This window comes from Scyliorhinus torazame, chromosome 18 (genome assembly GCF_047496885.1).
Source record: "Scyliorhinus torazame isolate Kashiwa2021f chromosome 18, sScyTor2.1, whole genome shotgun sequence".
In the NCBI taxonomy this organism is placed as follows: Eukaryota; Metazoa; Chordata; class Chondrichthyes; order Carcharhiniformes; family Scyliorhinidae; genus Scyliorhinus; species Scyliorhinus torazame.
The window spans coordinates 28,778,939-28,805,144 of NC_092724.1; the positions used below are offsets into that span (position 1 = coordinate 28,778,939).

At 45.7% G+C, this 26,206-nt stretch overlaps 1 protein-coding gene across 2 annotated transcripts in view; it reads right to left on the reverse strand.

Annotated features, from left to right (window-relative positions):
- The window catches only part of LOC140395085 (inactive tyrosine-protein kinase PEAK1), a 139,311-nt gene extending 113,369 nt beyond the window's left edge, over positions 1 to 25,942 (reverse strand). For both annotated transcript variants that reach the window (XM_072482469.1, XM_072482468.1), the window contains exon 1: positions 24,873 to 25,942. In XM_072482469.1, the coding sequence (XP_072338570.1) occupies positions 24,873 to 25,444 (572 nt within the window). In that variant the 5' untranslated portion in view covers positions 25,445 to 25,942. The remainder of the gene's footprint in view (positions 1 to 24,872) is intronic.
- Between the last annotated feature and the right edge of the window lie 264 nt (positions 25,943 to 26,206).

Consider the following 26,206-nt stretch of genomic DNA (forward strand, 5'->3'; position numbering starts at 1 on the left):
GGCCAATCCACCTAACCTGCACGTCTTTGGACTGTGGGAGGAAACCGTAGCACCCGGAGGAAACCCACGCACACACGGGAAGAACGTGCAGACTCCGCACAGACAGTGACCCAAGCCGGGAATCGAACCTGGGACCCTGGAGCTGTGAAGCAATTATGCTAACCACTATGCTACCGTGCTGCCCCACGAAGTATTAACAAACACAACTGCGTGGAAAGCCAACGACCCATCAACATTTCAGCAGGGGCTACCCCAGTTACTGCATATGGCACGGTTGGTACAAAAATAAAAATCTTGCCAGTCTGGTGTCCATCGAGCTGGACGTGTTTCTTGAGCCCCTGTTTAATCATTTGCCCAGCATTCTCTGCCAAACCATTCGATGCTGGATGCTGTGGGACGGTGCGAACATGGTGAATCCCGTTGCCTTTAACAAAAGCGGCAAATTTGTCGCTTGTAAAAGAGGCAACGTTATCAGTTACGAGTATCTCAGGGATTCCATGTGAGGAAAACAAAATGTGCAATGGTTCAACGGTCACCTGGGTGGTGATGGATGCCACCTTGTGGACCTCCAGCCACTTCCAGTGGGCGTCCACAGGGTGAGAAACATTGAACCCAAGAAAAGACTGATGAAATTGGAGTTTACGCAAGCCTAAGGGCTCCCTGGCCACTCCAGGGGGTGCCGCAGTGGGAGGTTCCTGGTGCTTTTGGCAGATGGAGCACTGTTGAGCCAACATCTCAATATCATTGCCCAACCCTGGCCACCAGATGTAATGTCTCGCCAGCATCTTCATTTTCACACTCTGGGGTGTCTTTGTGAAGGTCCTTCAACACGATAGCCTGTCCCTTTGCTGGGATAACAACCTGAGTGCCCCACAGGAGGATAATGTTTTCCACAGTCAGCTCCGACAATTTTGGCGAGGAAACCTTCAACTCCATTGGTAGCTGCCACCGCTGCCCACGATATAGCACCAGATATGCCACCAGATATAGCAGCAGATATAGCAGCAGATATAGCAGCAGATATAGCACCAGATGTAGCACCAGATGTAGCACCAGATGTAGCACCAGTTATAGCACCAGATGTAGCACCAGATATAGCACCAGATGTAGCACCAGATGTAGCACCAGATGTCACATTTTTGCAAGCATAAGGTCAGTCGGTGTCGAGTCGTGAAATCACGAGGCAGTGACAGGCAAGGAGCCCATTAATTGCAGTGCAGCAATCACTTTGTCCGCCGTAGGGGGGGTTCGCTGACTCGACCTGCAAGGGAAGACGGCTCAACGCACCCGGATGCACAATCTGGGCCCCTGGGCGGTGCTCATAAGCGTATTCGTAAGCAACCAAAAACAAAGCCCAGCGCTGAATCCTCACAGATGCTATAGGCGGAATCACCCTGTATCCACAGAAGAGGACAAGCAAAAGCTTGTGATCGGTGACAATAATAAAATGATGGCCGTAAATGTATTGATGAAACTGCTTGACACCAAAGACGACCGCCAGACCCTCCTTTTGGATCTGCTAAATTCGGAATAAATCGCGCGTAATAATTAACCAGCCCAAGGGAAGAGCAAAGTTCTGTGGCAGAACTTTGCCACAAATATCCCAAATATTTGATATCCCAAATAGACCACCTCCTTTGCATGAAGCACGCACCTCGCACGGTACAGATGGACCCCATATTCAAAAAACCGCTGTAATACCGCCTCGAAGTTTTGCAAATCTTTTTGCTCAGTGACCTCTGTGACCAACACATCATCCAAGTAAACGGCAATACACGGCAAACCACAAATGTTGTTCTCCACGACGGGCTGGTATACTTTGCACGCCGAGGATACTCTGAATGGAGGCCAGGTGTACTTGCATGTATCAAGAGTTACATAATTCCGGGAGGATTCATCGAGTATTAGCTGCAAATATGCATTGCTCATTTGCAATTTTGTGAACATACAGCCACCAGCGAATGTTGCACACAAGTCCTCGGTGCGCAGTAAAGGATAACAGGTCTAATTGTGAAGCTATGTTCACCATTAACTTGTACTCTCAACAAAGTAGAACGGTTTTATCCGGTTTCATTACATGGACGACCAGCGTCACCCAATTAGCGAAGCGCACTTGCCGAATGATGCCCAAACGTTCCAAATGCTGAAGTTCGGTCTCAACCTTCTCTACTATAACGTAGAGGACCAGCGGACACGGAAATATCGGGGCTGGATGTCTGGGTCCACCTGGAATTTGGCCACGGCTCCTTTAATGGTACCCAAACCCGGTTGGAAAACCTCCGGGAATTTTCTCAGCACCGTAAACAGACTGCCGGACCCCACTTGGAGGATGTGCTGCCAATCCAACTGCAGCTGGTGCAGCCAATCACGGCCCAACAGACTAGGGTCGTTCCCTTGTACAACACTAAGGGGAAGGTGTCCATAAACCACCAGAGTGAGATTGGACCCCACGATATTTCCCTGTTTCCCTGGGTAAGTGGCCAAACTAGCCTCCGCGTCAGCCAAAGGCACAGTACGCACTCCTTGCTTGAAAAGATGAAAAGTGCTGTGTGCCACCACAGAAACAGCCGCTCCTGTTTCCAGTTCTATTTGGAGCTCTTGACCATTTACGTGTATCGGAACATGAATAGGGGCCACGTAGGGTGCTGCCAAACAGTTTAGCTATATCTCAGCCTCATCCCCTGTCACTTCTGGGTCATCCAGATGCAAGGCCCGGCCCAGTGGCTGACCGGGACGCCCACACATGGCACAAGGGGCGGAGTTGCCTTAGCCAAATCGGGGGACGACGCGCATCTCAGCGGCCGGGCCACAGTGACACCACGTGAGATCCTGTATCTCTTGGACGCCACACTCCGGGCTTACTTGGCACACGGAAATCTGTAGCGCCTGGGAGACTTTGCCCAGAAGCTTTTTCTGAGTCTCCATGTTATTAATACCGCAGACTAAACGGTTGCGGAGCATATCGGACAAAACAGTTCCATACTGACAAAACTCAGCTATCTTCCATAGCTGAGAAACAACCTCAGTGACGGACTCAGCGGTGGACCTTTCTGCCGTATTAAACCGATATCTTTGAAGGATTATCGATGGTCTTGGGTTAAAATGCTGCCCCACAGTGTCACAAGCTGGTTGAATGGCTGAATGTTTACGTATCCAGCATCACCAGGTACGTGAGACTCTGGATCACCCCGAACATGTGCGATCCACAGGCCGTCAACGTCTGGCGCCCGTTCTCGGTGATATTGTTGGCACGGAAGAAATAATGCATTCATTCAGCGTATTGGTTACAATCGACAACACCTGTGGCAATACACATAACTGCCAAACTGAGGCACGGTGAATCAAAGAAATCCAAATCTGGTCAAGAAAATCGGGGAGGTGACTCAGATGAGTAGGTTGCAGTGTCGACTACACTTCAAAACAAAAAGTACTTATCTGTCTCTGAAGTGCTTTGCATCTCCTGGGGCCATGTCTTCCTGTTTTGAATTTTCCCCTGAGGCTTCCATTGTTCCAGCCTCTTTAAAGTTGCTTCTGTCGTTAAGGCCCAGGCACAAGTTAGTCCTTGATGTTCTATTGTGACCGGGTGGTATGGCAAGGTGCTCAGGTGCTGGGGGAGTGCCATGGTCCTACCCTGCCTCGACCACCTGAGGTTATTCAATGGCCTGCAAGACTCCCCCTTGTGATTTTACATCACTGATAATGTAGACTATCTATTACCCATTTATCATCAACCATTAGTACATCTCCCCACAAATCTCTGACTCCATTAACTATATTATTCACATTATCCTACAACTTCACTGAAGCCTCTACCTCCATCCATGGTTCACAGAGATGAGCTTTGTGATGGCTTTGCCTGTCTCCCCACCTTGTCCTCAGCTCTCTCAGAGGCTGCATAGGATTAGCGTTCTCCATGTTCTCCCTCAAACTCTGTGCAGTCATAGGTGAATCATCGGAGAATATTGGTTTTGTGTTCAGGTTGTCTTCCCGATCAGATGGGTAGTTAGTCCATTCTGTGGATGGTCTTCTTCTTGTAGACACAAGTGTTCTTCTGTTTCTGGGTCATAAAAAAACTCAAAAAGATCCATTCCGTGATGTTCCCACAGTCTAGATGGGAATGAGGATATCATCAGGAATTCTCTTTGCTCCTGGTGATGGATTGCACGGATGATACAGCTTGGAATAATTTCCTCAAATAATTTTGAGATTCCTTGCCTGTGAATTTGGCGCTCAGTCAAAACTCCATTCACTGCAATGGCATTCCCGCCTGCATGAACGGTTGGAGAATCCCACCCCCTGTTTCAGGATGAGATTATTTGGAACGTATTCTGGCCCACCCATTGATGCAGTATTCCTGAATTTTGGCACAGTATTCATCTGCTTATTGTGCCTTTCGAATCTCAATTAGCCTCGGTGTTGTTGTTGGTAGAAAGTTTGTGGTCAATGAGGTAACAACTGTATATCCTCAATGAAATTGATGTCCTCCTGTTCAGCCGTTATAACCAGGAATGTGTGACAATTCATCTGTTGTTTGTTATTTTTCTTGAACATATTCAGTTGTGGCATCGAATCTGACGAGTCTCAATCAAAATCACTGGACTCTTGGTGGAATTTTTGCTAGTTCCAGGGAATTTAATAAGGTAACCACTGCCTTGAGTCTGTCTTGATGGTAAACTGTGGACCTAAGACATGGATGGCAAACTTATCAAAAGCCCACGTGGCTACTAGCACCTCTTTTTCGAGTACAGTGTAACTTTACTCCATTTCAGTCAATGATTGAGATGCGTAATATACTGTGTCTATGTATTCTATCTTTCCGGATTTGTTAGAACACTGCTCCTAGTCTAGTCACTGATGCAACTATTGGGACAGTTCCGGGTCATTGTGTATTAATAACTCTGGTGAAATGAGGGTCTCTTTTATCTTTTGGAATGGAATTTGTTGATGTTTTCCCCCAACTCCATGCTTGGTCTTGCTCCAATATGCCAGATTAAGCAGAATGTAATGAATGCAGATTCCTCATTGGAAGGTAATTACCAGAAATAACAGTTTCCATTGAGTTGATTTCTCTATCTCCACTTTTAAAAGAATTAACTGAATGAGGCCAACACAGGTTCATTTTGACACATCGGGTTTCAGCACTGGAACCACACCTGAAGGCCAACTTGCAGGTTTGGTAACTGGCGAGATGACTCCGTGATGCAGCATTGACTCCATTTCCTGTTTCACCTTCGATGAAAGTGGGTGTGGAACCCTTCTTGGGGTGTATAAGATCACTGGTTTTGTATCTGGTCTCAATGTGATACGATAGGCTGTTTTCATAGAATCCCTGCAGTGCAGAAGAAGGCAGTTCGGCCCACTGTGTCTGCACTGACCCTCCGAAAGAGCGCTCCACCCAAGCCCACTCCCCCACCCTATCCCAATAGTGCCCTATTCTAACCTACACCAAGAGGCAATTTAGCATGGCCAAACCACCTAACCTGCACATCTTTGGAGGAAACTGGAGCACCCAGAGGAAACACACACAGTCACAGACCAAGGCAGGCCAGCAGCACGGTTCAATTCCCGTAACAGCCTCCCCGAACAGGCGCCGGAATGTGGCGACTAGGGGCTTTTCACAGTAACTTCATTTGAAGCCTACTTGTGACAATAGGCGATTTTCATTTCATTTTTCAAAGTGCAAACTCCACATAGACCGTCAACCAAGGCCGGAATTGAACCTGGGTCTCTGGTTCTGTGAGGCAGCAGTGCTAACCACTGCGCCACCGTGCCGCCCACTCTTCAGCTTTCCCAGATCTCTGAATAGTTTTGGAAATTCTGTCCTGAATTCTGTGGGCTTGGCTTTCTTTACTCATATTATCCACTATTATCTTTGAAAGTTCTTCAACTTAACAGTGACATGCTTGGCTTTGGATCACATAAAGGTTTTTGTGATTTCCCTTCCTTTGTACTGAAGTTTAGCCGTCAATTGTCACCTTTACCTTCCTTGGAGGTGCATTCAACGGATTCCTGGGATTATGAGGGGGTTATCCTTTGACGAAAGGTTGGGATTGTATCCATTGGAGTTTCGAAGAATGAGAGGTGATCTTATTGAATTGCAACAGAGTGCCGTGTTTCCCGGCACTTGCAGAATTTTTCAAAAGACCACACTATTGAACGTTGCGATCAGGGGCCTCAGCGGGGAATGTTCCACCGAGGCGGCACGCGGTCCCACTTTCTGCACTGAGGAGCTCCGCTCGCCAGAACTCTTCCGTACAGGAGGAGATTGGACATCATTTTAAAATGATGCCCCGATCTCTGCCACCCCCCCCCCCCACAACGTGACCCCCCCCCCCCCAAGGTCCAGCTCACCTAGATGGGGGTCTTCAGACCCCCCCCCGCACCCTACCTCATGCCGGTAGGGCACCCTCGGGCCCGACCGCCGGCATGGTCACAATGCCAGCCTGGCATCCTGGCAGTGCCCTGGCCAGTGACCCTTGGCACCTTGTTTGTGGGGACCAGTACTGAATGGTGCTCGCCTAAGGTCTCTGAGGTGAAGGGGTTAGATCCCAATGCCTGGGGTAGATCAGGCGAGTTGCATTTTAGCTACCCGCTCTAATATGCAGATTTGTCAAGTACTGAGCTCACCCGCAATGGGTGGGATCCAGATCGCGACGTCTTGTGAGATCCCGTTAGATCTCGCGAGTCGTGATGAGCCAGGAAAATCCCAGAAGAGGCCGTTCCCAGCATCTATCTGCCACGCGCGCCCCATTCGGGAAGGACGTAGATCGCACCCATAACATCCTAAGGGGAATTGAGGGGGTGGATTCTGAGAGGATGTTTCCCCTCGTGAGAGAGCCAAGAACTAGGGGACACAGTTAAAAAAATAAAAGGTGTCTCCCATTTAAGACAGAGATAAGACAAACATTTTTCTCTCAGAGGGTCTGTGGAAGTCTCGTCACAACAGAGCAGTATCAGCGAGGCATTGAATATTTTTAGGACTGTGTTAACTAGATTCTTGATGGGAACGGGAGACAAAGGGTATAGGGGGTAGGAAGGAGAGTGGAATTGAGGCCACAATCAGATCAGCCATGATCTTAATGAATAGCTGAGAAGACCCAAAGGACTGAATGTCTCCGAGTGGGATTCTCTGGCTGTGTCTGCTTGATGACTGGAGAATGTCATGATATTCAAACACACACATCATGATGGACACACCAACAGACAAATCAGAACACACAACACCACAACCAATCACACACAAAGACAGGAACCATATAAAAGCACGAACACGACACCTGGTGGACAGTAGGTCTGGGGACAAGGACACGGACACGACCTGTTTTAACATCACAAACAGGGAATCCCCACGTGCAGAGTATCAAGACAAAACTGTACATAGAAAGTTTAAATAAAATAGCGTTGTACCATATACAACTGTGTTGGCTCATCTGTGTGTCAGAACGCCCAACACCACATGGTACAGGAGTGGATCGATACCTGCCAACTAACCTGCCATTCTGGACATGGACCGCACCGACAAACCGCAGCCATTGCAAGTCGCGGGGAACCTTGGTACCAATTGGAAGCTCTTCAGGCAGCGATTTGACCTGTACATCCGAGCCAACGAGAAACAGAGTGCCTTGGATGAAACGAAGATTGCACTGCTCCTCTTCTACGCAGGGCAGCACGCCCTCGACGTCTTCAACTCACTGGCGTTCGAAGAAGGGGAAAACCAATCCAAGTATGACACGGTCATCCTCAAACTGGACCAGCACTTTAATGTTGAAGTGAATGAAAGTTTGAAAGATACCTCTTTCAGCAACGCCTGCAAGGTAAGGAGGAGCTTTTTCAACCCATTTTGATGCACCTCCGAATTCTAGCGCAGTCCTGCGGTTACGGCAGCACCACAGAGTCCATGATCAGGGACCAGATTGTTTTTGGCGTTGCCTCCAGTGGCCTACGCCAGCAGCTTCTTAAAATAAAAGGCCTCACCTTAGCGTCTGCTGTGGAAGCCTGTGTCCTCCACGAGAATGCAACCAGCCGTTTTGCACGATTTCAAGCGTCCGAATTGGCACGGAGGGGGTCCCCTGCCGTCGAATCGGCAAGCCAGGCCGCCCACGACGCCTAACGCATCCAGGCCGTCGATTACTTCCCGACCCGCGGCCCCGACGAGAGCGGCCGCTTCCCGCGCTTTTCGCGGTCTCCCGTGCTGGTGCGCGCCAAAAATAACGGCCACATCGAGGGACGCACTGCGCAGGTGTGCCCACCACAAGATCGCACTGCGCATGCGCAGTGGCGCAACGAACGCCGTGACGTCATGACGTGCGGCAATTGTGGAGCTGTACACTTAAAAGGGCAATGTCCTGCTAAAAACCGACAGTGCCTCAGATGTGGCAAGATGGGCCACTATGCTGCCCACTGTCGTGCGGCTCAACCCATGGATCCTGCACATCCCCGACAATCTCGCAGACAAGTCAGGACCGTCCAGCCCACGCATCAAGACTTCCAGTTAAGTGATGCAGATGACCAGGATGCCTTCCGCGTTTCCGTCATCGATGTCAACAAGGTCAATGCCATCAATCCAGCCGATGAGTGGTGTGCCACCCTGACGGTCAACCCGAACTCGTCGCAAGCCCATTAAACTGGACTTATAACACCGTTCATATGTTCAAAAAGTTACACACTTCTGTATTATAACCTGTTGTTGTTTATCGTTCCAGATATCGTCTGACTGGACCACTGTTCAAGTTTTTTTTTCTCGTTCGCATTCATGTTCTGTTATGGTACAACCTTGTTGATGTGACGCACCCAACATCGCCCCATGTAAATAGTTACGTCATATGCACATGCTGTACACAACACACACATACTCTTAGATGCACTCACGACACGATTATATTTATTACCACGTAGGCACATATCTTTGTAAAAAGGGGGGATGTCATGATATTCAAACACACACATCATGATGGACACACCAACAGACAAATCAGAACACACAACACCACAACCAATCACACACAAAGACAGGAACCATATAAAAGCACGAACACGACACCTGGTGGACAGTAGGTCTGGGGACAAGGACACGGACACGACCTGTTTTAACATCACAAACAGGGAATCCCCACGTGCAGAGTATCAAGACAAAACTGTACATAGAAAGTTTAAATAAAATAGCGTTGTACCATATACAACTGTGTTGGCTCATCTGTGTGTCAGAACGCCCAACACCACAGAGAATTCCGCCCGACGTCAATGGATTTCTCCGTTGTCCGCGTCTCCCCCATGGCGTTCTTGCGGCGGGCGGGGTGGAAGAATCCAGCCCCTAGCCTTGCTCTTAATGCATATGTTAACAAGTTCGTACGTATGTTGTATGTTCAGTCGATTGCCTCCTGGACCATGGAGTGGTGTGGTTGATGGCTGGGGGAATTGAAACTTCTTCTCCAGTGTCTAACTGAATTTTGTTTTATGTCCATGATGCACCATCTATTACACACGAGGCAATTTGTAGAAAACGAAGTAATGGTTTTAATACTCTAAGATGTAGCCTGTCTGCTGCTGAACCCAGACTGGAGACAGGGCTACAGATCAGTCAGCTATATACAACACCCAGTGGGGCGGAGCCACGGAAGAACAACAATATATAACACAGTGAGTAACAATGGAACAAACAGTAACAGAATATATACAGCACTGTAAGTAACAGTGGAACAACAGTGGTACTACAATAACAGTGGTTCACCATAGTCCATTGACTATAATGTCTATGCTTCAAAAGTTCCTAATTGATGCTGTAATTTCTCCCAAGAATGTCATTTCATTGTCCTTTTTCTTTTTCAACTTCTTGAATGCTCCATGATCTAAATTGTTCCTTTTTAAAAAATTTCTGTTCGCTTCTTTTTGCCAATTTAAATAGTCCTCTCCTCTTACCGGAATGGAACTCCGCATTTCTGGCGGGATACTCTTCATCCTGAATCCACCTTTTCTCATCATAAACAGAACCCTGAATAATGGCAACTACCACACTCTCTTCACTCTTTCTCTTTTTTGGATTAGGTGTGCTGCTATTTCTGTGTCCTACAAATTTCACTAGGTCAGCCATTTTTCACTATACGATTCCCTTGTTTCAAATAAATATCTTTGCTTTCTCCCTTCTACCTGCCTTCTTAACTGTACAGCCTTCAATAGGGTCAAATCATCCTCGCCTGTAGAAAATTGATACAGTCTGCTCTAAGACTCCTACAACAGTGCAATCCCAAATTAATTTGACTTTCAGGGGTCCATATTCGCAATTCTCAGCTAGTCGATATAACTTGTTCATGAAGGAATCCACGCTGACTCCTGGTCTTTGGGTATGTCTATTCAACTTCACCCTTTCTATTATGATGCTCCTTCACTGCCTAAATAAGTATCAAAGGCTTTGATAACCTCTTTGCATTGTTGCCTTGTCTTAATTATGCCCTGTCATCTGCATTACTGCCTATGGCTTTGAGTAAGGTACTGGCCTATTCCTTGCCAGTCCTAGTCATGAAGCTGTACCTGGTGAACCTGTGATGTTCGTTCTGCCACTCCTTGGCTTGGTCTGGACCTTCCACGTGGTTGATGCACTCTGCCAAAGGTAGGATTTTCTCCCTGACTTCTACTCACAGTGGCCTTTCTTTCAATTCTGTTGGTGATTTTCCTGTGCTGTCCTTTCCCTGCAGTTGTATCTCTTGCTGCTTCTCCCAGTCACTGAGCTCTTTATTTGGTAAATTTTCTGTCATGTTTTCCTCTGCCATCATCTGTTATGATTATTGTGGGTTATAGATGGGGTTATCAATTGTCAGGATTTGCCGATGCTGCTAGAGGCAAGCCTATTGGTAAACTTGACCTTTTGTTGAACATTGTACTAACTTTGTACAGTACAGATGTAGCGCGAGGCTCTACATAAAACTATCTCTCAGCATACTCTGTTGTCACATGAAAATATGTTACTGTTGATGTTAACTATCTATTTACATATTTAACATTAACCCTTTATAGTACTGTGGTAACTAGAAACCACAAAGTAGTCGAATGTGTTGTTTAAAAGAAGGAATCTCGATTATATAGATATATTTATAAATAAATAACAACATTTAATGATAACAGTAATAACCATGAAAACAGGGGCTCTAGTAAAACAGGTCTTGCTTCCAGGTCACATCTTGCAGACTGCCAAAACCCGTCCAAGCTCACACATGCTCATAAACCTCAACAGGTACCAGCAAAACAATTACATAGGAGAAATTGTATAGAAAACACTCTGTACTCAAAACGACACTCTGTAACAAGTACAAAAAGAACACCGAAGAATATGTCTGAACCATAGTAATGACCTCTGATTGAAATATTGGGTGCTGGAAATGTCTGCACACTTTTAGTGCGCTCTGTCCTAATTTCCCCCAGACAACATTGGGAGTGGAAGCTTGGAGCGGTTGCTTTCTAAATACTTAACTTAATACTTTCATTGGGCAGGTCAGAAGATCAGAAAGAATGTGAAAAACAGCAAAGGATGACTAAAAGATTAATAAGGAGGGAAAATTAGAGTGCAAAAGAAAGACAGCTAGAAATATAAAAACATATAGTAAGAGCTTCCATAGATATTTTTAAAAGAGTCACTAATGGTCCTAGAGAAAGTGAGTTTGGGGAATTAAAAATGGAAAATAAGGAGGTGGCAAATGAATTGAACAGGTAGTTTGTATCGGTCTACACTATAGAGTAACATCCAGGAAAAAGCTGTAAATCAGGAAATGGAAGGGAGGGAGGAACCCAAGAAAATTACAATAATCAGGGGAGTGGTACTGAACAAATTGTTGGAGCTGCGGGCTGACAAGTTCCAGGTCCTGATGGACTTAATCCGAGGGTATTTATAAGAAATGGCGAGTAAGATAGATGATACGTTGGTTTTAATTTCCCAAAATTTGGGGAAGATTCCACTAGATTGATAAAGAGCGACCCTTATTCATAAAGGGATGAAGACAGAGCAACAAACTACAGGTCACTTAGCTTAACGTTTGTCATAAGGAAAATGTTGGAAGCTGGTTTTTTTAACAGATTTTTACAGATGCGCCATAGGAAGCATCCTATCTGGCTGCATCACAGCTTGATATGGCAACTGCTCGGTCCAAGACCGTAAGAAACTACAGAGAGTCGTGAACACCACCCAGTCCATCACATGGACGCTCCTCCCATCCATTGACTCTGTCTACATTTCCCGCTGCCTTGGGAAAGCAGGCAGCATAATTAAAGACCCCTCCCACCCGACTTAGTCACTATTGCAATCTCTTCCACTGGGCAGAAGATACAAAAGTCTGAGAACACGCACTAACAGATTCAAAAGCTTCTTCACCAATGTTACTAGACTCCTGAATGGCCCTCTTATGGACTGAACTGATCTCTTTACGCATCTTCTCTACTGTTGTAGCACTATACGGCAACTGCTTCACCCGATGTCCAAGCCTATGTATTTACATTGTGTATTTATCGTATGTCCTATGTTTTTCATGTATGGAACTGCCTGAACTGTATGCAGAACAATACTTTTCACTGTACCTGGGTCCATGTGACAATAAATCTAAATCTAAATCTATTAAAGGCATTATAGCAGGGCACTTAAAATATTCAAGATAATCAGGCAGAGTCAACTGGGCTTTGTGAGAGGGAAATTATATTTAATGAATTCATTGGCGTTCTTATCAGAACTAACAAATGCTGTGGATAAAGTTGGGTAATAATGTATTTGGATTTCCAGAGGTATTTGGTAAGGTGCCATGTCAAAGTTTATCATGGAAAATTAAAGCTCATGCTGTAGAGGGTAACATATTGGCATGGATCGAAGATTGCCAGCTAACAGGAAATAGAGTGGGCATATTTGGGACATTTTCTGGCTGTCAAGATGTAATGAATGATGCGCCATGGATCAGTGCTGGGGCCTCAACCTTTTACAGTTTATACAAATGACTTGGATGAAGGGACTGAAGGTATGGGTGCTAAATTTGTTGCTGATACAAAGATGGGTGGAAAGTAAATTGTCAAGAAGCTATGAGGGGCTACAAGGGATATGGATAAAGTGAGTGGGCAAAGTTCTGGCAAATGGGAAAATGTGGGAAAATGTGGGAAAGTGTCCAGTTATTCATTTTGGCAGGAAGAATAATAAAGAAGCGTATTATCTAAATGGTGAGAGATTGCAGAGCTCTGAGATGCAGAAGGATCTGGGTGTCCTAGTGCACGGATAAAAAAAGGTTAGTGTCCTGGTACAGCAAGTAATTAGGAAACCTCATAGAATGTTAATTTATTGCGCAGCGAATTGAATACAAAAATAGGGAGATTATGCTTCAGTTGTACAGGGCATTAATGAGATCAGGGGCGTAATTCTCTCCCAACGGCGGGATGTCCGCCGACTGGCGCCAAAGACGGCGCCAATCAGACGGGCATCGCGCCGGCCCAAAGGTGCAGAATGCTCCGCATCTTTGGCGGCCTAGCCCCAACATTGAGGGGCTAGGCTGACGCCGGAGGGATTTCCGCCCCGCCAGCTGGCGGAAATGGCGTTTGTTGCCCCACCAGCTGGCACGGAAATGCGGCGCATGCGCAGGAGCGTCAGCGGCCGCTATCAGTTTCCCGGCGCATGCGCGGGAGCGTCAGCGGCCGCTGTCAGTTTCCCGCGCATGCGCAGTGGGGAGAGTCTCTTCCGACTCCGCCATGGTGGAGGCCGTGGCGGAGGCGGAAGGGAAAGAGTGCCCCCACGGCACAGGCCCGCCCGCGGATCGGTGGGCCCCGATCGTGGGCCAGGCCACCGTGGGGGCCACCCCGGGGTCAGATCGCCCCGCGCCCCCCCCCCCAGGTCCCCGGAGCCCGCCCACGCCGCCTGGTCCCGCCGGTAAATACCAGGTTTGATTTACGCCGGCGGGACAGGCAATTTCTGGGCGGGACTTCGGCCCATCCGGGCCGGAGAATCCAGCGGGGGGTCCCGCCAACCGGCGCGGCCCGATTCCCGCCCCCGCCCAATCTCCGGTACCGGAGACTTCGGCGGGGGCGGGGGCGGGATTCACGGCTGCCAACGGCCATTCTCCGACCCGGCGGGGGGTCGGAGAATGACGCCCCAGATCTGGAATATGGTGTACAATATTTTTCTTTTTATTTAAGGAAGGATGTACATGAAATGGATGAGCTGTCTTATGAGGAATGGGTGGACAGGTTAGGCTTGTATTCACTGGAGTTTAGAAGAGTAAGAGGCGATTTGATTGACACATATAAGATCCTGAGGGGTGTTGACAGGGTGGATGTGGAGAGGATGAGCGCAATCCAATGGCTACACTGCGCCTGAAAAGCAGCTCACCGTGGCGCACCATAACTGGTAAAAGCCGGTAGACCCCACTCCTGGGACCTACCCGGCTCGCAATGCCTCGTGAGATCCAACGTGATTGCGCGAACGTTGTGATGTAAATCCCAAAGTCCATTGTTGGTGGGATCACATTTTGACAGATCTGCATATTAGAGCGAGACAGCTAGTCGCATTTTAATATGCAGATTCCCAAGGTACTTTACCTGGGAAACCTTGGGTGAGCACCGATCATGTACTAGTCTCCACAAGTGGGGACCAGGCTGAATGGCACTTGTGGGGGTCTCCCAAGGGAGATGCTCCCCGGCTACAGCTCTTTAGGCAGGGTGGTGCCCTGGCACTGCTGGTGCCACCTGGGCACCCTGTCAGTGGCAGCCTATCACCTTGGCAGTGCCAGCCTGGCACCGTGGCAGTGCACATGTCAGCTGGCAGCGCCACCTGGGTGCCAGCCTGGTACTTCCAAGGCATCCAGATGGCACTGCAAGCTGGCATGGGCACTGCCAGGGTGCCAAACTGGCATTTTTTGCACACGTGTGATCGGGCCGGGGGTGCCCTGCGTGGGTGTTGGGGGGGCGGGACCGGGGGGGCCTTCCCGTAGTACGTTCGGGCAGCGGGGGTCGTGAATCGCTTTGGGCTCCTCGGAGAGCGGGACATTATTTAAAAATGGGGATTCCTTGCTGGGAGCCCCTTATACAACACGAGTCACGTTGAGAGCGCTGGGAAACACATCACTAAAAGCGCTCGCTATGGAACTTTGTTCCCAATTGTTTGAATTGAGCCCAGCGTTTTCTCCAGTGGGAGAATCTAAAACTAGGTGGTCATTGTTTAAAAATTAGGGGTCACCCATTTAAGTCAGATATTAAAATGATTATTTCTCTCTCAGAGTGAAGTAGAACTCTCTTTCTCAAAAGGCAGTGGAAGAAAAGTCTTTGAATATTTTTAAGGCAGAGTTCGATACATTCTTGATTATCAAGGGGGTGGAAGGTTATTCGGGGGTAGGTTGGAATGTGAACTTGTGGTTACAATCTTATTATCCTACTGAATAGCAAAGCAGGCTCGATGGGCCGAGTGGCTTACACCTGCTCCTAGATCCTACGTTTGTAATGTTACTGCTTGAGGCACATTATTAGCACATTGTGAATCTAAACTATTTATGAACTGAGAAGGAACCAAAGTAATCAGTCCACAAAGACGTGTTTTTTGAAGCTACTCGGAGTCGGAAGAATTCTGTTTGTCCCACTTTACAATCTGACAATCTAACCTGCTGGAAACAAACATGTTGGCTTCATGTCGTCTTTGACTAGAATATAAAATGTAATTGGACAGAGTGCTAAAGGAGCGTCAGACCTGAAGGGGTCTGTTGCTGCCAGGCAGGTTAGGTTATAACCGAGATTGGGGTCGTTCTGGGGATCTGCAGAGAACTGAAGAATCGATTGCCTCTCTATGGATCATTATACAGAGCTGTACATGTGATATCAATGCGCACAAGTAAAACATTTTTTAAAGAAAACCCCAATCGTAATCTGTTCAAAACCAGCCAAATAGACTCTCGGGTTCCCCCTTGCATTTTTGACAATACACGCATTTCCACCCCACGGGATCCATGCACATTAAAAAAATCTTAATGTGAATAAAATTAAAAGAGAAAATTGTGACATCTCACCCTTTAGATTATGTACTGAATTGAGTGACAAATTTCAGCCCCCTCAATGCAGTCGTTAAATGGTAATAGAGGATATTGAAAGACATGGGTGCCTGTGGTCAGCTTGGTTTCTGTTTGACCCGTCTGATACTGTGGTTGTATGATGACCACAGCCGTTGGTTTTCTGCTTGGTCAGCACCTGGCGAGTTATCTGTGAACTGCTTCTTCACGCTCACGCCAACTTTTTCTAAACGGTGAAGTTTCATTCGGAGAAACAATTACAAATTGCAGCCAACGGCATTGTGCATTCAGACAAAAGACAGCCACCACACCGAATCTCACAACGCTCCCCGTGCACCTGTAAAGCGTTCCAAATGAGACCAGTTGAAAGGTGATGGGATGTTAGAAACTTATTTTCACAGCTGCTTGTTTTCATCTTCGCAAGTAGCAAAGAGTATCTCCCCCACAATCAGATTAACAGGAGTACGCTGGTGCTGTAACACACAGTTATAGCCTTCAATTCATTCCTTTACTGCCATAACTGACAGCATATAAGTTACACTACAATATGCAATAGTGGTTCGGGTCCCAGTTACAGACAAGTCCCCAAATACTTTTCTCTGCCAAATGTTCTTTAAATTCTAATTAAGGTTTACCCAATAAAAGGACAGCACGGTGGCACAGAGGGTTAGCCCTGCTGCCTCACAGCGCTGGGCTCCTGGGTTCGACCTCGGGTCACTGTCTGTGTGGAGTTTGCACATTCTCCCTGTGACTGCATGGGTCTCACGACCACAATCCAAAGATGGGCAAGGTAGGTGGATTGGCCATGCTCAGTTGCCCCTTAATTGGAATTTTTTTTTCAAAATTAAAAAAAAAAGGTTTACCCGATCACACAAACATCAGGAGCAGGAGCAGGCCATTCAGCCCCTCGAGCCTTTCCTGCCATTCAATAAGATCATGGCTGATCTGATTGTGGTCTCAACTCCACTGTTGTGTCTCCCCCCCCCGTCCCCGTCCCCCGTCCCCGTCCCCCGTCCCAATCCCCCACCTATTGCCCTTGTCAATCTAAAATCTATCTAACTCAGCCTTGACCACATTCAACGACCCAGCCATACGCTCTCTGGGGAAGAGAATTCCACAGACTAATGAACTTCTGGGAGAAAAAGAATCTCCCCATCTCAGTCTTCAAAGGGAGTCCCATAAATTTTAATCTGTCTCCTCTTTCTGTGCTGCCCCTATAGGGGGAAACATCCTCTTAGTGTCCAAGTCCAAACATCCAAAATTGTCTATCGACACAAAGCATTGCGCATGATACATTTGCCCAATGCCATTCATGAATCATGTCACCTTCACCACTTTAACATTAAGACCAATGTTCTCTTTTGTTCAATCTGACAAGGAGGTCCTGAAGAAGTCCGCTTCGAAATGCATTATTTTTAACTTTGCTGTTTTATTCCCTTTCCTCAGCTGCTTAGGCCCCTGGCACAGTTATACTGTTAATGGGATTAATCATATTTATGAACTGACACTTAACTACATTTTAAGATTTGTAGATTTGAGTTTACCAATCGGGAATCTCTATTAGGTTTCATGAAAATAAGTGAAAAAGTATCCTTTGGCAACAGAAGTGATGATCGGCATGTGGTCAGGGCCTTCATAGAATCATAGAAAAGTTACAACCATTCAGTCCATCTTGTCCATACCAGCCCTAAGACACCCAGGTGCCCTTTCTTTTTTTTAATATAAATTTAGAGTACCCAATTATTTTTTTTCCAATTAAAGGGGCAATTTAGTGTGGCCAATCCACCTACCCTGCACATCTTTGGGTTGTGGGGGTGAAACCCACGCAGACACGGGGAGAATGTGCAAACTCCACACAGACAGTGACTCGGGGCCGGGATCGAACCCGGGTCCTCAGCGCCGTAGGCAGCAGTGCTAACCACTGGGCCTCCATGCTGCCCTCCAGGTGCCCTTCCTAATCCCACCTTCCTGCACCTTTCCATAGCCCTGTAGCTTAGCGCACTTAAGGTGCAGATCCAGGTTCCTTTCAAAAGAGTTTAGGGTCACTGCCCCCACCACCAACCCAGGCAGTGAATTCCAGACTCCCACTACCCTTGTTTGGATTTAAATTTTGGACAGTCCACACTTCATTGTAGTAGGTAATTCTAAATCGCAAATGAATTCCAGTGCAGTCCTCACTTCCTTGCCAGCCACAATCACATTTTACTGATACAATGAAGGTTCTATTTACTTAATTGATTCCTCTCTGCACCCTCTTATTTCCAACTTAGACAGGCTCACGTTTGCCTCGACGCTGCTATTATTTTGTTGCTACACGATGCTGTAGCATGTTACATTCTTATTAAATGGTGCACCATTCTGACGTTGTAGCAGCATCTGGAGCAACATAAATCAATGAAGCAAAGACTCTTGTTTCCATTGATGGGTTTGGAGATGACTGAGGGCAAGTCAGCTTGTATTATTTTCATTACTAACGGACAGTTAACTAGTTAGGTGATGGAAATTGAAGATGGTGCTGCAGTGATAGTTGGCATTATTGGCCAGTTCAACAACTGGTGACTGTAGAAGATATGTTGCGATGTTATAATCTCCTAAAAGAGCATGTATTATTTTTCAGTCAAACTACCATTTCCTGTTATGTGCGCATGCAAGTTTTATTTTCCACTGATAACCCTTCATCTGCTGTTAACATCAGGTTAACAAAAACTTCCTGCCACAATATAAAGATGCGCATTAATTTTCGGTGGTCATAATGATGTGAAAAGGGAAGACTTTGCTACACTAATGGAAAATAGAGACCCCAAGTGCATAATTCAGTTAGTTTTGCTTATGCAAATAAAATATGAGATGTCAAATTCTAGAAACGCTGCGTAACCATACCTTATGAGCATTTAATTCATTTGTGTGGACATGTCTGATTTGCTACATTCATGTGCATCAACAATTTATTTTAAACGGATTTAATTTTTAATATTGCTGAAAAGAGAGAAATGTTACCGAAGCTTTTCATCTTGCACTCATCAGGACAAATGCAAGAATACCAAATTCAAGCAATCACAACAATTTATGCTGTAGGAGAGAGGGTGCTGATCGGTAGGCAAGTTGACTCTGATTGGCTATGGAATTGCCATGGAAAAAGCAACAGGGAGCTAAATTCTCCCAAGTTCCTGGATAATTCATAAACAGTACATGGCTTGAACATACTTTAAAACGTCCTTTTATTTTATATGAGCCCCATGGTTCCATTCCTATGTAGTCAATGGGGAGATAGTGACATAGGGATAATGTTGCTTGATTAGTAATCCAGAGACCTCGGCTAATACTCTGGAGATATGGGTTCAAATCCCACCAGGGCAGCTTGTGGAATTTGAAATCACACAAACACACAAAACAGGAGCAGAAGTAGGCCGTTCGGCCCCTCGAGACTGCTCCACCATTCATGACTGATCTGTTTGTGTTGAGTTCCGAATTCTCGTTTACACCTGATAATCTTTGATTCCCTTGCCTAACAAAAATCTATCTATCTCTGCTTCAAAAATATTCAGTGATCCCCACCCCCATCGCCTCCTGAGGCAGAGGGTTCCAGTTAATAATTCTAGAATATAACACTAGCCTCAGTAATGATGACCATGACACTAGTGTTGATTTACCATACAAACCCACCTGGTTCAGTCATGTCCTTTAAGGAAGGAAATCTACTATCCTTATCTGATCTCGCCTACATGTGACTCCACATGCACAGTCCTATGAAATGACCTAGCAAGGTTAGTTCAAGGATATTAAGGGGTGGGCAACAAATGCTGGCTTTGCCAGTGACATCTAGTGAACGATAAAGTGTAGACTCCTGTTGTTCTCAAACCTGAGCTGAGTTTCAAAGCTCGCACATAAAATCATCATCAAGATCACCCATCTCCACTTCCAAAACTTTGCTGCCTCCTCCTCCAGTTACCCTCCTCGCCACTAAAATCCTCTTTGAGGTTTTCTATGGAATTCCAGGCAATTCATTCCTGGTTTTTGCCTGGCAGTAAACCCAACTCATCTATTTTGTTACTAAGCAAGTACTGCAGAGAGAATGAGAAAGAAAGTATGTCCTCAGTGGACAAGTAGGTGGACTGCAGGGTGGGTGAGAAAACCGGTCATTCACAGGAATAGATGGAAACATGGGAATGTTGTAGTACATTTACATTTAAGGCGATAGATGTGATATCTGCAGCCGAGAGTGTCAGCCCCAAAGGATGTGTTGCTTGCCCGGTTGCAGGATCCAGGCCTTTTCCTTGGGGCTGGAGAGCAATTTGGAGTGGGAGGGGAAAGATCCCATTTTTCTGGTTTGTGTCGGTGCCAATGACAGAGGTGTGACTAAAAAAGAGGTTCTGCTGAGGGACTATGAACAGCCAGGGGGCTTGAGGGGGCACCACTCCACATCAAACGTGGCTGACCAGGAGTCTTCCCCGCTTTTACCGCCAGCCATTGCCGTGTTTTGGAAGGATTTGCAGGTTGGCACACTCAACCTGTTTGGCCACATTATGAACGCACATTCCTTGGCCATCAAGTCCTGTGGTGGGACACAAACCCAGAGCTTCTGGCTCAGAGGCAGGGGCATTCCCCACTGCTCCACTAGACCTCCCTCAACTAGGGTTGCAGTTAGGGCTTTAAACTAAACAGTTAAAGTGGAGGAGGGTTCAGGTGATTGGAAATTTAGAAAATTAACAAGAAAAGAGAAGGACATAGAACAGGGCAGCAATACGGGTAATGATAAGTAGGGTGTGACAAGAAATGAGGGATGGAGTTTACAAATTTGTGCTCTAGCAAATGGGGTCAGAGTGGAGAAAAATGGTAAAATGCAAAATAAAGGTTCTTTATCTTAATAAAAGCAACTATTTGTAATAAGAAAGCTGAATCGATGACACATAAAAATAAGAGTATCATCTGATAGCGATGACAAAGACATGCTTGGGATTCTCCGTGGGCGGGATCCTCCGCTTTGCCGGCAGGGCACTCATGCCTGTGGATTTCCCGGCGGCATGGGGGTTCCCACAATGGGAAACCTCATTGGCCGGCTTCTGGGACGGAGCATCCCGCTGCCAGCAGGGGCGCACCGCACCAGAAAACGGGTGTGGAGGGACGGAGAATCCAGCCCATGGTTTGAAGGAAAGCAAGACTAGGAACTAAATATTCAAAGGTATATTAAATTTCAGAAGCATAGAAAGAAGAGAAAAGAAGGTTGGGCAGGGTGAGATTTATATGACAGTGAGACATGATCTTGGCTTGGAAAATCAATTTGCAGAATCAATTTGGGTGGTGATAAGAAACATAAAGAGTAAGAGATCGCTTGTGGGATTAGATTATAGGTCCTTTAACAGTGTAACTGTTCAGAAATCAAGAAATAATGGGGCTTGTAAGTAAGATACTGCCATAATTGTTGGCAACTTTAATCTTCACATAGATTGGACAAATCAAATTGGCAAAGGTAGCCTTCAGGATTAGATCATAAAGTATATTTGGGATAGTTGTGGAACCAGTCAAGGAACAGGTTCTTTTTAAGATCTGGTTATGCGAAATGACACAAGATTAATTAATGATTTCATGACAATGAATCTGCCATTGAAGAATTATCATATATTGATAGAATTTCACATACAGTTTGAGGGTGAGAAATGTGGGTCCGAAACTTGTGTCTTCTACTTAACTAAAGACAATTACAAAAATATGAAGACAGAGTTGGCTAAAATGGACTGGGAAAATAAATTAAAAGATTAGCAATGGAAGACATTTGAGGAGATATTTCATCCATTTTAACAATGATAAATTGTATTGAGAAAGAAAGGCTCTACGAGAAGGATGAAGAAATATGGCTAACTAAGGAAGTTAATGGTATCAGATTGAAAGAAAAGGCAAACATTAGTTTTAGGCCAGAAGATTGGGCAAATTTGAGAAACCAGCGAAGGATGACTCAAAATAATTATAAAAGAGAATATAGACTTTGAGTTTAAACTAACGAGGAATATAAAAAAAGACATTCAGAGCTTATACAAGTATATAAAAAGGAAGAAATCAGCTAAAGTAAATGTTGTTACCTTGAAGGATGAGACGTGGAATTAATAATGGGAAGCAAGTATTTATATCTGACCTCATGGCCATTAAGGACTAATTTCCTTAGTTAGCTATAGATGGTTCATCCTTCTTGTAGGGTCTTTCTTTCTCAATGGAATATATTTTTGAAAAAGTTAAATATCTCCTTAAATGTCTGCTTATCTTTTAACACATTTACCCAAAGTATCCCAATAGTAGCAGAACATCAATGGTAAAAAGGGAGGAACCTAAAATAGTAATTTTCACAAGAAGTACTAGGCACACTAATGGGGCTAATGGTTGACAAGTTCCTTGGACTAGATGGCCTGCACCCTGGGGTATTAAAAAATAGATTGTGGATGCATTGTGTGTAATCTTCCAAAATCCCCCTGATTCTGGAAAGGTCTCAGTGGACTTGAAAACTACAGAGGTAATTCCCCTATTCATGAAGGGAGAGACACAAAAAACAGTTGACCTAACATTTGTCATTGTGAAAAATACTGGTATTCATTGTTAAAGAATGCGTAGCAGGACATTTAGAATATCCTAATATAATCAAGCAGAGCCAGCATGGTTTTCTGAAAATTTTGACAAATTATTTAGAGTTTTTTGAAGATGTTACAAAAGGGTGGATACAGGTGAACCAGCTGGTGTAGTATATTTGGATTTCCAATAGTCATTCAGTAAGATGTCACAGAAAATTTTATTAAATAGTGTAAGAGGTCATGGTGTTGGGGGTAATATATTAGCATGAATACAAGACTGGTTAACAGAAAACAGAGAGTTGGGCTGGAAAATTATAACTGCTGCGATCAGGGCTGGGGCCTCAAGTATTCATAATATTCTGGTACATGTCACATAAAGTTATAACACAGGCTCAGCAAGTGATTAGGAAGGCAAATGGAATGTTGTCATTTATGGATCAGGAATGGAATATAAAAGTAGAGATATTTTTCTGCAGCTGTACTTAGTGCAATTTTAACAAAATTGCTTCAGAAGCAGGGGCGCGATTCTCCGACCCCCCCACCGGGTCGGAGAATCGCCGGGGGCCGGCGTGAATCCTGCCCCCGCTGTGTCCCGAATTCTCCGCCACCGGAGATTCAGCGGGGTCGGGAATCGCGCCGCGCCGGTCGGCGGAAATCCCCCGGCGATTCTCCGGTCCGCGATGGGCCGAGGTCAGAGGTTTCGTTACTGTTCTCTGCATGGCTCCTGAGGTCTTCCCATGTGGTTACTGGGTGAGTTAGCATGGAATGTGCAAGGGCAAACGATCATGGGTGGGGATATGGGTTGGCATGAGTTGGCAGTAAATTGTCAAGTGGGCTAGAAAAGGCCATGAGGTGGATACAGGGGAATAGGTTAGTATGGAGGCTATTAAGGGCCATAGGAGATTGGTAAAGGGGCATTGGTTGGCATGGAAGGTATGAAAGGCCAAAGGGGGTATGGGTAACGGGCATGAGGTGTAGTAGGTTGGCAAGGATGAGGCATGGGGAGTATATGGGATGGGGGGGGGGGGTGAGGGGTGTGAGGGCTGGACTGATGTTTTATGATTTCTTCTTTTCAATATATTTTTGGCAGCAATGTCAGAGCCCCAGATCAGGCCTTCTGCCAAGCCTGCTCCACATCGGGAATCCTCCTTACAACTTTCAGAGTCACCCATCTCAACTTCTAATCTAGCCTGCTCCCCCCCCTGCCCCCCAAGAATCAGAAGTGCGGATAACATTTTTAAATGGCTCGCGGAGCTGGAACCTTTCACCATTCTGCACCCAATTTGCAGTTGAAAATGCCGCTTGTGGGGGAACATAGAACTGGGGAGCACAGTTTCAGAACAAGGCACCTCCCATTTTAGATAGAAGCGAGGAGAAATTACTTCTCTCAGAACTATGAAATTCGATACCCAGGGAAGTGTGGAAGTTGAGTCATTGAATATGTTCAAGGCTGAGATGGATAGGTTTTTATAGTTACAGGGGAGTCAAGGATTATGGGGAACAAGCAAAAGGCTGAGGACAAGGTTAGATCAGGCATGGTCTATTGAATGGTAATGCCAGCTTCTGGGGCTGCACAGTCTATTCTTGCTCCTATGTCTTATGTTCTAATGTTCTTAAAGCACAAAAAGGAAAGGAGGAAACTTGCATTAATGTAGCAACATTCAAAATCTCGGGATATTCCGAACCTAATTAGGGAAACGTAGCAACCAAATTGCACTTAGCACGGGTCACACCGACAATAAAAAAATAAATGATTGGATGTTTTGGTGATATTGGTTGAGCATGTTCAGGAAAGCCCCCCACCTCTTCTTCAAATAATGCTGGGTGAACGTTCTAGGAGGGAAACGGGTTTAATGTTTGATTTGAAAAATAACACATCTGACAGTGTTTCCCTCCTTCGGTACTAGGTGCCTCCTTAAAATTGTGTGCTTAAGCCTCTGAAGTGGAGCTTGAGTCCACAACCTCTGACTCAGGAACAGAACTGCTGCCATTGAGCCAAGACTGTTGAGTATTCCCTTTCAATCAAAGTTTCAAACAAAACAATATCTAATCATGAATGTTCTTTCCGGTGGGAATGATCAAAGCTTGTTCTATACCATCCCATACTTCAGAATAACTTACAGCTTTCGTGCAATAAATGGTACGGATGTTATATCAGATACTGTCTGAGGGCCGGACAGGGTTTTTGTAATTAAAGGGAAAGCATGAGGTGCACCATCCATTTAAGAGCTAGCGTAACATTATAATTTTCAATACAGATATCTATTCAGTATAGATGGTATGATGTTTGCTTTCAGCATGAGCACAATACCTTCTAAACTTTGCAGGCAGGGGCGGCGGCTGCAGGGTTGAAGAATCAGACATCTGCATTTGGGGTTTGCTCAGTGTCATTCTTTTTTCGGCACTAACAAAGAGCTCCGATGGGGTTGTGTAAGTGATTACTTTATCATTACATCTTTGATAGTGCGGCTGGTGCCAATACGCATCCAAGTTCTCATACACACTCTCTTCATCCGAGAACTGCTCAAAATCGTTGGCCTTGTTACTGATGATTGCTCCTCTGTGCCTTTGGTTCATGTTCAGCACAGTCTGTTGAGCGCTGACATACTGCACAGTGTGACGGGGTCTGCTATTATCACTGCTCGGCGATTCGGAACTGTTCCTTTTACCTTTCCACGGGTTAGGGTTGTGAAAGAACTGTTGCCTTTTCCACACGGCACAGTCTTTTGCAGCAGATTCGTCTCCTTGTGGTTTGTCTTTGGAAGACACAATTCCATGTGACTGGGAGGAATTATTGGATAGTCCTCTGTTTCGTGGATCAGCCACTTTCCTTGCTGATGTCTTGCAATGTTGTGAAGTAAGGTTGCAATAACCACTTTCCATTTTAAAATGTCGTCAATCAATGTCTCCTTCCACTTCAGGAAGAAAGCAATAACATGCCTGCTTACATTGACGATATTTCCTATAAAACATGAGAGTTTTGAATTGAAGCTGATTAAGATTGTCAATCATTCTTGCCACGGTGAGCAGATCAACAGGAACAGTTAAAGACCATCTTCTTAGTTAAAGTTTCAAGAGAAGATCTTGTGACCCTGGCATTCATTGTGTACAAACACATATTTTAGGACAGGATTATCACGGCGGTGGGGAAAAGTAACGTACAAATGGGGCAGTTATTCCGATATCCCTTTGCTTCCTGCCTGTAACCTCATGTTCCACATTGCAAATGTTCTCAATGTCTTTTTCTAACCTATCGGCTGTAGCTCTTGTGAAGTTCTATCCTCCATGGAAGCTGCATCATCTCCTGTGGTACTCCTCCAGTAACTCAGCGTGCTCCATGTTGTTTGCTGTTTTGTAAAGCTGATCTTCTTTCCGTACCTGGGCCTGCTTTTAACCAGCTCGAACAAAGCTTCTGCTGGTGCAAAAGCTTCCTGTTCTCTAGTTGCAGTGGTTTCTATGACATCCAATGAATATTCTTATTGAGATTATGAGCGAAACCTCTTTATGGTGTCATTGCTACAGTATTGACTATCATACATCAAATCAAACCTGCTCCTTCCTGTATATCTCACATTCATAAAATCCGTCTCTTCTGAGCTGTGAAGATGCAAGACCTTTGTATCGCATCTGCAGACTTCTTAATCC